We start from the raw sequence: 16682 nt of genomic DNA on the forward strand, positions 1-16682 counted from the left end.
GAGGAAGTTTGTCGTTTCCTCCATCGACTGGTGAAGTTGTAGGAAACATGGCTTAAAACTAAATATGTTATTACTTCATTCATTTTGTTCCTTCTAAACATTTGTATTACATTGTGATAACACTTCTCTATCTCTCTCCCTCTCTTTTTTTACAGTATTTCCTGCCTTTACTCTTAACTTAATTCTTAAAACAGAATATCAGAGATAGCTGTATGAGAAAGTTCTTTGTGGGTATTTTTTGTCTACAGTTTCTAAAATAAGACGCCCCTAACGCCGCTGAAACAACACTTCAACACTTCGAGTGCATTTTTTCAAAACAGTGTTTGTTCCAAGTGGCCAAAAGGAGAGCGAGTCCCGCTGGTGCTGTCCTCACTAAAACCTTTATAAAATCCATATGCTCTGTGAGATTCCCATCTACTCTGGTGCAGCTGTAGTGGAGGAGCTGCTGGATGCATTCAGTGTCTGAGTTACTATCATGGGGTTTATTCCACTGTGTAAACCAGAGGATAAAAATGTATTTTTTGCTGCTCAGGCATAAGAACAGTCACAATGTTACCAACACTGGAGTTTTATTCTCTCAGGTCTTGACTCTTCATTGTGACCGAGATGATGCACAACATTGACCTGATCATTTTGGAGCGATTCTTTGATTTATTTTAGGTAGAAGTATGTTTAGGAAGCTCACCTCCAAAAACCCCGCAGGGCTTCACAGGTTACAGCAAAGTCAGGGAGAAAGAGATTGGATGACCTGCAGTTAATGGCCATGTAATGGGTTGGGCTTTAAAGATGGGCCACAGCAGTTCTCACAGAACCAATGACTGAGACTGAATACAGTAAAGTGCTTGTTTTCTTTTTGTACACTGTAAAAATCTGTGATAAAAACAGCTTAATATTAACACAAAGTAGAATGACACATATTCCAAGGAAATTCTTGGTTCAGTGGGTGGGACAACGTAACATAAGAGTGGTGACTTCAGGCAGTGAGAGGGCTGCATCAGAGCCAAAGGTGCACATTTATTTCAACGGTTATCGGTGAAAAAAAACGATACTGATTATTGAATAAAATGCCGAATATCAGCCAATATCATCAGCCATGCCAATAATCGGTCTATCCCTAACAGATACTATGAATATACTTGACAAAATACGTGAAAAATGTAACTTTAAAGTAAAATAAAGACAGAAGACCATCATAAGTGCTGCAACTACTGATAAATGTTTCAATTCTTTCTTGATCAATTATTTATCCAATAAATTGTTGCACTAAAGTGAAAAGTTACGATCAGTTCTCAAAGTCTAAGCTGACATGTTAATTATTGGATAATTATTTCTTTCTATGACTCTGATTGCAACTGTAATACTGTTTAATTATTTATTTATTATATTCTTTGGCTACATTTGTTAATTGTTGGATACTTGTTTCTTTCTATGACTCTGAAATCATGAAGAGCTCTAATGGATTTAATGGAATATTGAATTAAAGGGTAGGCACCTTTTCGATCTATTTATGAACTAGTTGAACGAATGATGGTATTATGGAAGGTTGACTGACTGTGACTGATGCTAAAAGATTGAATAAACTAAACTAAACAACGTCTTGAAATGACGAAGACGTTCATTTTCATTTTGATTTTATCCGATGAAAAGCTGTAGATACTCGGTGTGGACGAGCTGAGACCAGAGAGTTTTAATACTGAAGTAATTCAACTTCACTTAACTGTCAATAAAGTTGCTTGTCATTTCTTGAAGCCGTCACCATCAATCATAGCTCTGAGCTTCAGTGTGAACAGGCGTGTGATTTATTTATGCTGAGTCTAGACGGTGATCGCAGGTTGTTAAGGAGCCGTAAAAAAATATAATATATATATAAAAAAAAAACTCCTCTTCATCCACCATCAGCACTCTTGTTGTGAGTTGAACCTCGTCTCGTGGTTGTTTGTGAAGCCGTCACAGCTCAGTGCAGCTTTTCAAACTCGGCGAGAGCAGACTGGCAGCGGACCAGCACTTCCTGCCAAATCCTGTTCAGATTTATCTCCTCTATCGGCCTCGCTGGCAGGAAACCAGCCGTCACTTACAGCCTCATTTTCTGTTCGCAAAACCCGAGGTGGCAGGTAAAACAGCTCGGGACTAAGAGGAGGAGGAGGAGGAGAGCAACCTCCGCCCACCGAGGCCACCAGACTGTGAAGTGGATTTACTGTGAGACAGATGAAGACCGAGACAGCTGCGTTTTCCTCGGCAGTGAAAAAAAAAAAAAAAAAAACCTAAATAGCCTGTTAGTTTTTAAGGCCAAACGATATATCAAAATATTACGAAAAATCACAATATGGCTAAGGTGCAAAAAGGTGCCATGTTAATTATTATTAATTGGCTGACTCGTTTTCTAAAGTGATCCAAAAAAAAAAAAAGGAAAAAAAAGAGCAGATTTAATCTCCTCTCTCAGCTTCTCTCTGGAGCTCTAGTAACAACAGGTCGGTGTCAGCCAATCAGAAGAGAGGAGGAAGCTCTGAGCCTCTCTTCTGATTGGCTGACTGTTTTCTAAAGTGATACAATAAGAAATAGAGCCGATTTCATAATAAAACACTCACAGAAACCAAATACTGCAAGTTGTTGGATGGTGGGTCCAGGTGGTGGTGAGGGGGCGGGGCTTAGTTGTGACATCACAAAGTGACAGGAAGTCCTGACGGCTGGTTTTAAGGCTCAGTTTCTGAATACAGGCTGTGTGCATTTCTCTGTGGACTGAGGCTTTGATACTTTCACAGTATTAATATAGAACCTAGAGCTGCTTTATAATCACAATTCACATGGACATCTACCTTTATACTGTATGGAGCTTTAATACAAACATCTACCTTTATACTGTATGGAGCTTTAATACAAACATCTACCTTTATACTGTATGGAGCTTTAACACAAACATCTACCTTTATACTGTATGGAGCTTTAATACAAACATCTACCTTTATACTGTATGGAGCTTTAATACAAACATCTACCTTTATACTGTATGGAGCTTTAACACAAACATCTACCTTTATACTGTATGGAGCTTTAACACAAACATCTACCTTTATATTGTATGGAGCTTTAATACAAACATCTACCTTTATACTGTATGGAGCTTTAACACAAACATCTACCTTTATACTGTATGGAGCTTTAACACAAACATCTACCTTTATTTTGAAGGAGCTTTGACACAAACATCTACCTTTATTTTGAAGGAGCTTTAACATAAACATCTACCTTTATACTGTATGGAGCTTTAATGTGTCACAACTAACTAGTTCAGATGAAACACGGTGATACTACAAAGATCCCGCAGGTCTACAGATCATATTCTCCAGATGTGAGCGATCTATCAGTGTAATGACGTTAATATTTCAGTTTAATTTCTCTCTGCCTTGTTCAGCTTTCAGATTCAAAGCAGGTTGGAGTTGTGTCTTAAAAGGAGGAAGCAGACATCGCAACGACGACAACAAGTCACATTAACATCCGTGGCGACAAAGAAACACACAAACAGGTGAGCGTTGGTAATAAAGGGAGGAAACACTCGGAGCTGATGGATGTGATGTGACAGTAAACAGCCCCCGGCGAAGATCCCTGGAGTCTGGCTCAGTGTGCCTATGTTTCAGATCACTATCACTGACGATGTTAATCTCCACGGTGACAGTTCATTATAACTCACCGCTGTCACATTAGCTGGATGTAGATGATGTACGGCGGTGATTCAGGCTGCGGCCGACGGCTTATAGAGTTCATTTCCTCTTTCTAAAAGGGACTTAAAGCAACTACAAAGAACTTTTTACTGGATATGCAAAAGTCTTGATCTTGACCTACAACAGTAAATGAGGCCATTTTTTAATAGTGTAACTCTTTACCTTCAGGAGGCAGCGGTCGAAACGATGTACGGCTCTCAGACCGGAGGAGACGGCCTCACCTGACGAGGCTATACTGTAAATTAGCATTGAGTTGTTGCTATGCTAGCCAGTAAAAACCAAGCTCAAATTTACATTGCTATGTTTTTGTTATGGCTGATACGGGGACAGGATCCACAAAGAGAAACTTACCGCTTTTGTCCACAGGCGGTCGCCAAAATCAACACAAAATGAAAGTTATTTTATCTTTGGTTGCTTTAATGGAAGTTTCTGCTATCGCTACATAGCCACTGTTAGCATTAGCATTAGCATTGACAGCTGTTTTTTTGTTTTTTTTTTAACCAATTTATAAGACGTGAGAGTTCAACTACAGCTTCAAACAATGAGAGGATATACCAACTTCTATCACTGGAGTTAGCATGCTAATCAGTTAGCATACACGTTGCCATTAGGGCCACGGGGCAATCGCACCGCGCTCGGGGTGAAGATGTAGGTGTAAATTGGTGTATCTGTCAATAATACTATTAAAATACTAATACTTATTTTTTTATAACTAGTTTAGCTTAGTTTTTTACATCCATATTTATTCTAGATTGGTATTTTAATTTTGCAGATTGTTTTATTGTTTTTTAAATGTTTAGCTGTCTGTTTGTCTATTTACTGTCTGCACCGAGGGTCTGAGAGAAAGACAATTTTGATTTTCTTATGTCCCGTACATATTGTGGAATTGACAATGAAGCTGACTTTGACTTTGATAAAGGAACATTAATGCTGCACTGAAACTGAACTAATGAGCTAATGGTCAGTGAGTGAGTTCATAGATGTTTGATCATACATAAGAAACATTTATAATATAATATAAGTCACAACCTGATTGATTAATTAAGATGCTTAAAGGGATAGTATCATTTTTTTTTAAAGTGGGGTTGTATAATCTACAAATAGCCCCTAAGTACTTTAATTGCAGTAGCAGACTCTCTACACTCCTCCCGTTAGCAACGCCAGCCCATAGCCCTGTCCAGAGATTTACAACATACAGTGTTGTGAATGGACCCAAAGAAACCTAAAATACACAGTTCCATTTATTTGGACCCAACCAACTGCTGATCGGTGCTCGTTTCTTTGGGTCCATTCACAACACTGTATGTTGTAAATCTCTGGGCAAGGAGTGCAGAGAGTTTTCTACTGCAATTAAAGTATTAATAGTGTGTATTTATTCTTAATTAGTTGCGTAATTGAATATTAGTTCACTTAGTTTTTCCCAGAGCCTTCAACTCCTCGGTGGTCTTACCCTGAGCAGGGTGCAGGAGGAGTCGATGGGGGCTTTGGCGAGCAGCTGGCAGGTCAGGTCGAAGTACGCCTTGGGCTTCACGTCAGACAGCGGCGTGGTGGGAACGGCCGGGCGGATCCCCTCGGTGGCGGCCCACGACCGCAGCTCCTCCACCATGCGGAGGTCCTGCTGGTCCAGGGTGAACTGAACCCCCGAGGTCCGAGGCTCCACGGCTCCGCCCACCGCCCCGTCGAACGTCACCACGGAGAAACCCAAGGTGCTGATCAGAGACATGGAGTCGTTGAAGGACTGAGTCTGTGCAGAGAGAGGACGATGCAGATGAAGACATAGTAGGGGAGGGGGGAGGGGTTAAGGATCAAAAACTACAACACACACAACACGTTCACCCAGATTGCACCTTGACTCTGTGCATGCGGATGATGTCGCCGATCTGGAAGATCTTGGGATGTTTCTCCAGCTTGTCACAGAAGATGTTGCAGCCGACCTTCTGGTTGGACTGATCGATGATCTTCAGGCTGGAGCACAGATCTGAGGAGGGAAGCAAATACAAAAATAAAAAATAAAATAAATCTGAGTTAATTAAGTTAAGTTCATTCATATACAGTTTTTGTCGTTGTAGATTCATGTTAAACTGGAGAGAAAAACTAATTTATGTGTTTATTGACTAACTTGTACAATTAACAGTTCTCCTCAGGCTAAAGGACATATTCTTTATCTTTATATGCATTATTTATACAACTTTACATGTTTATCTGAACAAGCTGCTTCCATGTTGTGCACTACTATTTTGCACTAAGTTAATTTTATTTTTTTCTATGTTTAATTTATATATCCTGTTTATATCAAGATCAGAGAGAAACAGCTTTTTGATTCTTCTGTATGTCCACTAATTATAGAGAACTGACAATAAAAATCTTTGAATCTTGACTCTTATATCTAAGCACATCTTGTATATTTGTAATATTTCAATATGTATACATACTTTTTTTTTTCTTTTACTCTTCTTAATTGTAATGTAAGTTAATTTCCTCCTAGGGATCAATAAAGTATCTGATTCTGATCATCAGTTTAATGAACACTCACATGAGTATCAGATATATTATATTATATTATATTATATTATATTATATTATAAGTGACAGCGCCGTAAACATCATTAAAGAAACAACATCTTGATGACACCTTGTTTTGATTATGTTATGCTATTATTATCATCCTTATCTATAAAATGTATTCTTTCTGGTTGTTGAACGCAGCTCAGTACCAGAGATCTGACACTCATCATCACTTCCTGCTTCTCACAAGAATCTTCGCTTTTTTATTCAATTTTAATTGAACTGAATTGAATGAAAAAGCGAAGGAGTGTGTTTCTTTTTATTATTTAAACCAGTGAATTCTATTTTAATTAAGAACTATTTCATGCAGCAGCTGTGGTTGGTGCTATGACTCAGTGCTGTTGTGTAGATTAGATTAGATTAGATTAGAGCAGCAACAGGTGCAGAAGCTTTTAAAGCAGCTCCGTCATTTACTGCAGCATCAACACATAGACTCAATGTTTTCATGTTTCCTCCTCCTCCTCCTCCTCCTCCTCCTCAGTGTCTCTGTCCGTGGTGCTGACGCAGTTCAAACCTTCAATACAACTTTTACACACTAAACTACTCTGTGATAAAAATCCAAATATAAACGAAATAAAAAATAATAATTTAAACGGTCCAATCGGCAAATGCTGCGACATCCCTGTTGTTCAGAATCAGAATCAGCTTTTTGTCAATGAAACTAAGACAAAAAATTTGAATATAGAAATATAAATATAAACACAAACTGCATCAGCAGCAAAATTGTAAACTAGAATAAAAGATCAATGTTATTCACACAGGATGTAAAAAGTACTTAGATTACGTAGATTAATAGGTATAGTTTGGTGCAATATGTGGAATATATGAAATGTTTGTTTTGTTAGGGATCAAAGTACAAACTGTTTCTAGAAATGTATCGAATGTAGAGAAAGTCCAGGTCCCAACAGGCCTGGTATTAATATGAAGTAACATGAGGGGTTAAGGCGTTAATCAATATGACGGACTGTTGTTATTAAAACTGACTTTTCAAGAGTGAAGAAAAATCTCTTAGTCTCATGTTGAAGTGTACAAGTACGACAGCAGTGAACTATTATCTTGTTGCAGTTTTTAGATGTAATAGTTTGATACCGACCTGTTCCTCTGCACTTGAACGGCTGTTTGAAGAAAACCACCACTCCGTACACGTTGACTATACACCCGGGCTGCAGGTCGCCCAGTGGCACGTACGTGTATCTGTTAGTCTTGTTCCTGGAGGAGACCTGAGGACAGACAAAACGAGGATAAAACCATCATGTTAAACCTGAAAACACCTGGTCTGGTCTGTGATGAGCGCTGGACATGTTGTGTGTGTTGTTGTGATCACAGAGGAGGAAGCAGACAGAGACACAGACACAGATCAGAGGAGTCGGTGTTTGTGTCGGTGTCTGTGTCTTACTTTACTTCATTTGTTTATTTAGTCGGGACAGTGCATATTAATGGACAGTGAGTACAGAAGTATTCACTGTAAATACACCGGATTTAGCATTAATGCTAAATGACATCCATAGTCCCCAAAACATTACAACAATTTACATAACTGCAGGAGGACTGGACATGATTGATTCGTTGAATTATAAAAAATATATATATATAATAGTCACTATTATGTCTATTATGATTCATTGAAATATAAATAAATATATATATAGTTGCGTTAGACATGATTCATTGAATTATATAAAACATACAATTACCCATGCTCGGACTAGATTTACTTTCACCAGACTGAGCATGTTTACATGACTGCACCCTGACTGAGTGAAGGTCCTCTATGGCTCACTGACTCTACTGTACTTCTTAGGTCATTTTAAACTGTGCATACTTTGCCACATTGCACATTTCCGTGTGTTTTTTTTATTTATTTTGTTATTGGGCCGGTGTTGCCCGCTGTTTGTCTTTTATTGTTTTGCAAATGCCTGTTCCTGTTGTATTTGTTTAGGCTGCATTTGAATTGCACCAACAACAACACGACCATCACTGTGTTCAGTCCCAGTCCTCATAATAACCATGTGTCTTGATATTTACATTATTCCTCCTCAGCTACAAAGAAAAGATGATTTGATGTAAAATCTAAACCATATTTAATGTAAACAAAGTTTGTATTGAACAGAAGAACACAGCACAGAACCTGCTGAAGTCTCCTCCCACTGTTGTTCAGATGGTTACACAAGCAGATATTTTAGTACAACTATTTGAATTATTTGGAACTTATTGCATTACATCACATAAAACAAAGTGAGCCAGTGACAGAGACATTTGTGGCTCGCCAAAGGATCAATGAATCATACATGAATTTGAAAACTTGATGTAGAATGTGTTTTATAGAGGAGAAACACACATTTCAGGACCGCTGACCTGTATCATCAGAACAGACATGTTCTCCTTTCATATTAAATAGAGGAGAGACGATACTCGACAGTGATCATTTCAGTTATCAGAGGCTAGAAACAGACTATTTTCATGAAGAGTGGGAAACAGAGTTTTGTTTTATGAAAGTAAAGAATGAATGTTATAAAACACTAGTAGCTCTCGGCCATTTTCATTTTGTAAAAGTAGCTCTCAGAGGAAAAAAGGTTGGAGAGCCCTGCTTTAGATGATCTCATCCTGTTTGAATTATCATACTTGTACTATTACACACAACATCCTAAAAGCTTCTAATAAACCATCTCTCTCCAAAACTCTGCTGCTGATCCATTGACACTAACATGAACATTACTTTATATAACTTTGTTTTGTCTGATTGATTTGTCAATTTACTGTTTTGTTGTTACTTTTTGTTCTTGTTTTGTTGTTGTTCTGTTGCTGCTTTGTTTTGTTTGTTTGTGTTGTCTATTTGTGACTGTTTTGTACATTGTAATACATAGGATCCCCTCGAAAACGAGACAGCATATCTCAAGGAGTTACTTCTTATAAAGAATTTCCAATTATTCAGTGTAATTTTGATGTTTTTTTATGAGGCTGGACCTGCTGCTTTAAATCACATTGTATTAGGAGTTACTGTACTTATAATATAGAAAATATAGGATATTGTACGTTGTGTGATGCTGGAAATGAATCATGTTTTATGTGAGGACAACAGATGGAAAGTAGCTTCCTGCTAAATCTCTTCTTTGAAAACAAAAAAAAGATTGATGTAAGTGCACACTGTCCTTAAACCAAATAAAATAAAAATAAGGACAATTTAGGACTAAATGGACTGAGTGTGTGTGTGTGTGTGTGTGAACCTGTGTATAATGGTTTTGAAGGCAAACCGAGGACAGAGCTGATGTTTTAAACCATTATCATGACAGATGTTTTTTTGGTTTTCTTTGGTTTTTAAATCTTGGCATTTAACTAAAACAAATGTCATTTCTGATAAATGTTAAAAGCCGAAGCAAACCGCAGAACAAAGCAGCCGATTCTCTGAACTCGTCGCTTCTTCTTCCTCAGTCGGACGACGATGAAGAAGTGAAGAAGACGCAGAATCTGCTCATGAACGAGGAGACGTCTGTCCAACATTTACTTTTTACCAACATCTCTTCTTGTGCGGCGCAGATCAAACTCTGATCCAGCCTTTAAACTTTCATCACAGCCTCCCAGAAAATCTCCAATCTCTTATTTATTCTTCTACACTGACTGAGTGTTGAAAAGGTTTCTCACAGCTCCACCTCTCTGCTGCTTATTGATCCGTCATTACCTTCATGTGTGTGACGGTCACACACTCTGGTGTTGTTTTAGCTTCCTATCCACAGAGGAGATGGTTTTATTTCAACTAGGGTTGCAAAATTCTGTGAATTTTCATGGGAATTAACGGGAATATATTGGAATTAACGTGAATCTATGGGAATAAACGGGAAAAATACAAAATTTACCAAATTGAAGGTTGACCCTTAACAGAGAACTTAAATATAGTTGGGGAAAATATATTGTAGCATAATCATGACTAAAACAACCAGATTTAACCCAATATAGTAAGTAATATTTTACTCACCGTTCATGTTTTTGTTGTTCAGTAAAATAATTGATTGTTCATACAAGAATTAAAACTTGATAAAGTTCTACTCACAAATAAATCTGTTGAAATGGCATGTTTTTAATTGTATTATTTTGCATGGATGTCACAATGCTTATGACAAAACTAAATATTTACATTTATGTTTGGATATGATACAGTTTGTTTAAATTACCCCAAATTTCCAGTTAATTCCCATGGAAGGTTTCCAATTTGGAATATTTCCAAAATTCCCCAGCTTAACTTCCCATGGAAAGCTTCTGGAAATTTACCGGAAATTTTCCACCCCTTTGCAACCCTAATTTCAACCAGCTCCGTCCCTGAGCAGCGTCCAGATACTTCTTCATTATTATATATTATATATTATATATATATATATCTATATATATATCTATATATATATATCTATATATATATATATATCTATATATATATATATATATATATATATATATATATATATATATATATATATATATATATATATATATATATATATATATATAGAGAGAGAGAGAGAGAGAGAGAGAGAGAGAGAGAGAGAGAGAGAGAGAGAGAGAGAGAGAGAGAGGAGACAGAGCTCTGTGTCTCCAGAGTGTCAGAGTGGGCGACGGTGAAATGACCAGACTCTCCAACAGCAGCAGTGAAGGCAACATTTAAAAGACTCTGTAATGTGTCGGTGAGGAGCTCAAACCACAGAAGGTTTAACACTGTTCAGGACGAGGACTGTGTGTGTGTGTGGATTATAGTTTATCATTGTGGTGTTTTTATGATTTTGTAGAAAAGACACAGTTTTAACTCTGTTGTTCCGCCTCATTAAAGTCCTGATTTTACAGCAAAAAGCTGTGATGGGACTAAAATTGTTAAGTAAACCAAAGTAAATTCAGAGATTTTTTATAACACACTTGTTACACACTTCTCTGGAGATGTTCCTGTTTTAGTCGATCTGTAAAAACTTTATTTCAATATATTGTAATAATTCAGGTTTGTATCTATTCTTCATGTTTAGTGGATATTTTTTCTGTCCTTGTTGAATTTCATTGTGTTTTTGTTTCCTGCCACTTTAATGAGACCTTAACCCTGGAGCTCCTCCTGTCTTTTTACTTCCTCTTTTGTTCGGCTACATTATAAATGTGTCTCTACTTCAGTTTATTCCCCCAGTTCAAGTAAAGGTTGGATAAATAAATGAATGAATAAATGAATGAATGAATGGAAGTTGTGCTGTTGTTTTCTCTCCTTCTACTGGTTGTAAAAACAGAGTCTGACCTCAGCGGGGAGAGCGCTGCTCCTCTTGGTTGCCGACGGCGACCTGGGGTCAGCAGCAGGAGGAGGAGGAGGAGGAGGAGGCAGCGAGGAGGACACCTGAGGGACGAGGACAGAGACCAGAGTGAACATGTTGGTAGCAGCAGAGACACAGGAGGTTTCGTTTATTTCGGTCAGTAAATGTCATTAAAAGAGAAGTAACAAACCAGAGAGAAAAACATAAAATAAAAATTAAAAAAAAAATAACATCGATCAGAGTAAACAGAAAAAGAAAATTTGGACCGAAAAGGCTGAAGCATAGCTTATTACGCCTATCCTGTTACAACTCAAGTTAATTTAAAAATTTTAAGATGTACAATTTGTTATTTATTAATAAAAGAAATAAGCAATCACAAAAGAGTGAAAAGAGAGAAGCTGCTTAATTTGATTTCCTTTCCTTTCCCTTTTTCCTCCCCTACTTTCTTCCTCCTCTCAAAATTTGGAAAAAAAGAAAAGAAAAAGACAATCATACATACAGAACAAAACAGAACAAAAATAGCAGCAGCATAGCACGTGTCACCACTCATTACTCTAACTTATATAAATTAATCATCCTGTTTTTAAGTATTTTTTTAAATAAGATTATGGTATTGCATGTTTTTAAGTCATTCTCCAATTTTGTTCCATAAATGAACAGCTGTTACCGTGGTGCATTGTAATTTGGTGTTGGTTCTGGTTTTTAACTTTCTAAATTGTAATGGCTTTGTCTTAGATTGAACATTTTCTGAATACAGTCTGGCAGCAAGTTGTTGTTAATTTTGAACATAAGCTGTGCAGTTTTGAAATCCACCAGTTGTTTGAATTTGAGTTCATTAGAATTAATAAATAATTGATTAGTTGGATGCTTATAATCAACTTTGTTTATAAGTCGCATTGCTTTTTTTTAAAGTAGAAAAATTGGTTTGGTGATTGACTTGAATGTGTGTCCCGACTCCCCACACTTCTATACAATAAGTTATGTATGGTTTTATGTCTCCATTATACTGTAGATTTTCTTGATACGATTATTGTCAGAGAAACAAACCAAGGTATCAGGATTAACACGATGATAATGAATGTGTAAAATCAAATATAGTCAAAATATAGAAACGTATTTTAAGTATCTATTAATATAAGACCAATTATGAATCCTCATTAAGTGTCATCTATACCAAATGTTTGAGTTCATTTTTATCGTTTTTTTCTCACAAATGCAACATGAACATTTGGCCACGACGATCCGGGTCGGACAGAGAATCTACTCTGTAGTTTGGCCCGAAGCCTCTGGTTTCACTGGCTGCTCATCTTCTCTCTTCTGTTTTATATCGAACAGTTAAACTTTAACTGTCCTGACTGAGACGACTGTGACTGGACTGGAGTTTCTTCTTAAGATAACAAATTAATTGAGTAAAAACTCACTTTCTTTAGTATTTTCTGACACAGGAATGAAAGAAAAAGTTGATAATGGATCAATTTGCTTTTTTTTTTTAATTTCAGTTTAGTTTTAGTTTTAGTTCAACAAGTGATTAAACAGTTTTAGTTTAGTTTTTATTAGCCTTCATTTTATAGTTTTTCAGGTTTTAGGAGAAAGCCTCTGTCAGACCTCTGAAGATGAACTTCCAAATTAGTGGGATCTTTCCCTTTTAGTTGCATCCCATAATAGTTTAGTTTGCACATTATAAAACCTGCATAAACAATGAAAATAGTCAAATTAAACATTGTGCAGGAGAGGTAGAAGCCAAAAAAGGCTTATAAAAATACCTCCCCTATGTAAAAAACAACAACAGTGGTCTTCAGAGTAAGAAGACAACACAGAAATACACAACATAAAAAACAGAAAAAAAAGACAAATTAGCATAGAAAAATTAAAGATACTGAATTAATAATAAAACAAAAAACGGTTTACATAATGAAAAAGGAAAAAAAAATTAATTAAATTACAAATGTTACCAATGTAATGTTCCATCAGTCCTCAGCAGCTTCCATTCACTCTCATCTACCTGTGGGTTGTACTATAGTCGTTTTCTTCCTGCAGCTTTAGACGTCTCTAAGAAAACTACAACTAAGCTGCTGTTATCTGACTCAACTTTAGTTTTAGATTGTTCATTGTAGTTGATTTAATTGTCGTTTCTGGAAAAAAAATTGTCGTTTTCTTTTTTTTCTTTTTATTTCAGTTTACTACATTATTTTTTTCACTGCTAGTTTTGGTTTTAGTTTTAGTGAACTATAATGGCCCTGGTCTGGACAAGAGCTGTCAGTAGTGAAATGCCTGGCTAAGTCTGCATGAGTTTGAGAACCTACAACCCCACCCCCCCCCCCTTGAGCAGATAAGAAAGTAAGAAAGGTGAGAGAGAGGGATTTCTCTCTCTTTTTCTTTTCTTTTTATCCCTGTGGTACCTATCGAATATGGTATCGAGTATCGAATATTTTCCTGAGTATTGGTATCAAGTTGAAAATTTTAGGAGGGGGACAATAATAATTGCCATTATCAGTATAATAGAGGCTTAAAACATAGGCTACTATTTTCATGAAGAGTGGGAAACACAGTTTTGTTTTACGAACGTAAAGAATTAATGTTACAAAACATGAGTAGCTCTCGGCCATTTTCATTTTGTAAAAGTAGCTCTCAGAGGAAAAAAGGTTGGAGACCCCTGCTATATATGTTCTTGTCATTCCAATTACAATGGTTACAAAAAAAATACTCATGAGAAATAAAAGTTTATCACATTTAAAAGGGTCTACTTGCATTATTATGAAATATTATTATTATATTAGTGGTTAATTTGTTCTCAAAAAAATGTGTCAATAATACAGTTTATCGTCAATAATTTGTGGGACAATATCGTCCAGCAAAATGTATTATCGTCCCAGGCCTATTGACAGCTGTCACTCAGCTGCAGTCAAACACACTGGATGTGCAGAGTCTGAACTGAAGCAGGTGTGTAGCTGAGCTAGACGGTGTTCATGTCCGTCTGTGCAGTAAAAACACATATACATATAAATATAATACACATATACATGACAGAGACGTAGTGAAGTCCTCACATAAAGACAGGCGTGGTCTCCTGACAGCAGCAGCTTACAGCGGTGCAGCTGGTCCTTCTGATCCGAGCCGGATCGCTCCACAGTGAAGCCAGAGGCCACCACCACATCCTGCAGGAGCAACAACAAGATAAACAACAACAACAACAACAACAACAAGCGGCAGAGGAACGGGTGCTGGGGATTAAAACTCAGAGAGCAAAGAGAGAGAGAGATGAATAAACACACATCCTTCTTCTTCCCAGAGGGGGACAGATCGGCCCAGACGTTAAGTAAGACGTCACAACAAGCCGCCGACGATAAGCCGGTGTGAAAAGTGGAGATTGTCTTTTGTGTGTCCTGTCAGCCGCCCCCCCAACACGGCTGTGAAGCTGCGCTCAGGGCCGACAAAGGGACGGCAGATAGTCGGAATAATCAGGTTAGGGAGACGAGACCGGTGTGATCTGAGGCGGCTTTACACAGCATCAACACCAACACGCTGCTGTAGGGAAACAACAAGCAGCTACAGCACGGTGACACGCTGCTGACAGGAGGATTACCCCCCCAAAACCCCCAAACCACCCCACCCCACACCACCCCAACACAACACAACACAGGTCACACACAAACTCACTCACTAAGGCTGGAAACAACTTCATAGGTGCTGCTGTGACAGTATCAGAGAGAGGAGAAGGGAGGTGGGGGTGAAACTACAGCAACGACCACTCAGAGTTCAGGCTGCTGGATCGTTGTAAAAATCATAATCAAGATTATTATGAGAAATTCTCAGATAACAATTATTTATCATTCAATATATTCAGTCAATTATAATAGACAGAGAATTGAGCTCAATCGGACTGTGTGATTGCGTTGTTTAATCATGTTTTCCTGAAATTTGTGATTGTATTTTATTTGAGTCTTGTGTGATGTGCAACTGAGCTGTTGTGTGCTGCCGTCTTGGCCAGGTCACTCTTGGAAAAGAGGTTTTAAATCTCAATGAGTTTTTACCTGGTTAAATAAAGGATATTGATATTGATTGATTATCACGTAGGAAAAATCAAACAAAAACCTGTTGTGTTGATGTAGTTTTTACTCGTTATAAACATTATCAGTTAGAAATATCTATATCTATATGTAGGATTGCAGTCAAACAGGACAAGGTCCCTCAGAACTTTTTAAAGACGACCTACGGCTTTTATTATGACATTGGACTCCAGTAGGGCACTATTGAAAGTTTTCAAGAAATTGGCTTGTTCACTATTTTAGCAGATTGAAAATGTCTTGGACACACATCAACGACTTTAGAGAGACGTCTCTGACCGGTAAACGCTCTATTCCACCACATCCCATACTATCGTCATCGTACCAACATCTCTTCTGATATAATGTCAACCTCCAACTAAAAGTCTGTAAATTTTTCCCCCTGGGCGCTGAGGCCAGAGCCAGGCGGCGAGCTGACATTAAGAACTTCCCTTCAACCTGTGACATGTCAATAATGACACTTTAGGAAAAACTCGAGCGTTTGCAGCGGCTCAGTCCTCCAGAATAAGTATCAAACATTTTAAACATATTTTAAGTCTGAAAAGCTGGAAAAGCAGAATAAGTCTCCTTTAAAGAATTACTAAATTAATTAAGACGACGAACTCCTCTGCACATCAGGTGCATTATTGTTGGAGGCCGAGGTCTGTAGTGAAACAAACTGCAGCTCAATAATCATTTTATCAAACTTATCTTGAGAAGATCAACTTTATTGGTCCTTGACAGGAAGTTTGTCTTGGGCACGTTGACAAAGCTGAGTGCACAACCACATACACCTGGTGTACACACAGTGTACATTAAACAGTATAGTACAAAGTACATGCAATGTGTTTGTTTTTATAATTCTTAACCCCTTCATGCAGAGGCAGTTTTCGCCTGTTTTTGTATCACTGTAATTAAAGCTTTATAACTAGTACATAAGTAATCATCCCACAACTATGGTTGATGGCTTAAATGAAGAAAACCTTTGTCCCTTTACATCTATTGACTTAAAATATTGAGTTGAGTCATTCCATAAAAAATAGGGTTAGTGAAAATACAAGTTTGACATTTTGTGGGTAAACGTGATA

At 37.4% G+C, this 16682-nt stretch overlaps 1 protein-coding gene across 1 annotated transcript in view; it reads right to left on the reverse strand.

Annotated features, from left to right (window-relative positions):
- The window catches only part of pot1 (protection of telomeres 1 homolog), a 107923-nt gene that overhangs the window by 42952 nt on the left and 48289 nt on the right, over positions 1 to 16682 (reverse strand). Inside the window, exons 5-9 of the mRNA XM_085780190.1 lie at positions 14599 to 14706; positions 11539 to 11634; positions 7375 to 7501; positions 5564 to 5694; positions 5167 to 5460 (exon numbers count right to left, since the gene is read on the reverse strand). Coding sequence (XP_085636316.1) covers positions 5167 to 5460; positions 5564 to 5694; positions 7375 to 7501; positions 11539 to 11634; positions 14599 to 14706 — 756 coding nt within the window. The remainder of the gene's footprint in view (positions 1 to 5166; positions 5461 to 5563; positions 5695 to 7374; positions 7502 to 11538; positions 11635 to 14598; positions 14707 to 16682) is intronic.

The sequence above is a fragment of the Trachurus japonicus genome, chromosome 6 (genome assembly GCF_045865225.1).
Source record: "Trachurus japonicus isolate A0001 chromosome 6, Traja_1.0".
Taxonomy (NCBI): domain Eukaryota; kingdom Metazoa; phylum Chordata; class Actinopteri; order Carangiformes; family Carangidae; genus Trachurus; species Trachurus japonicus.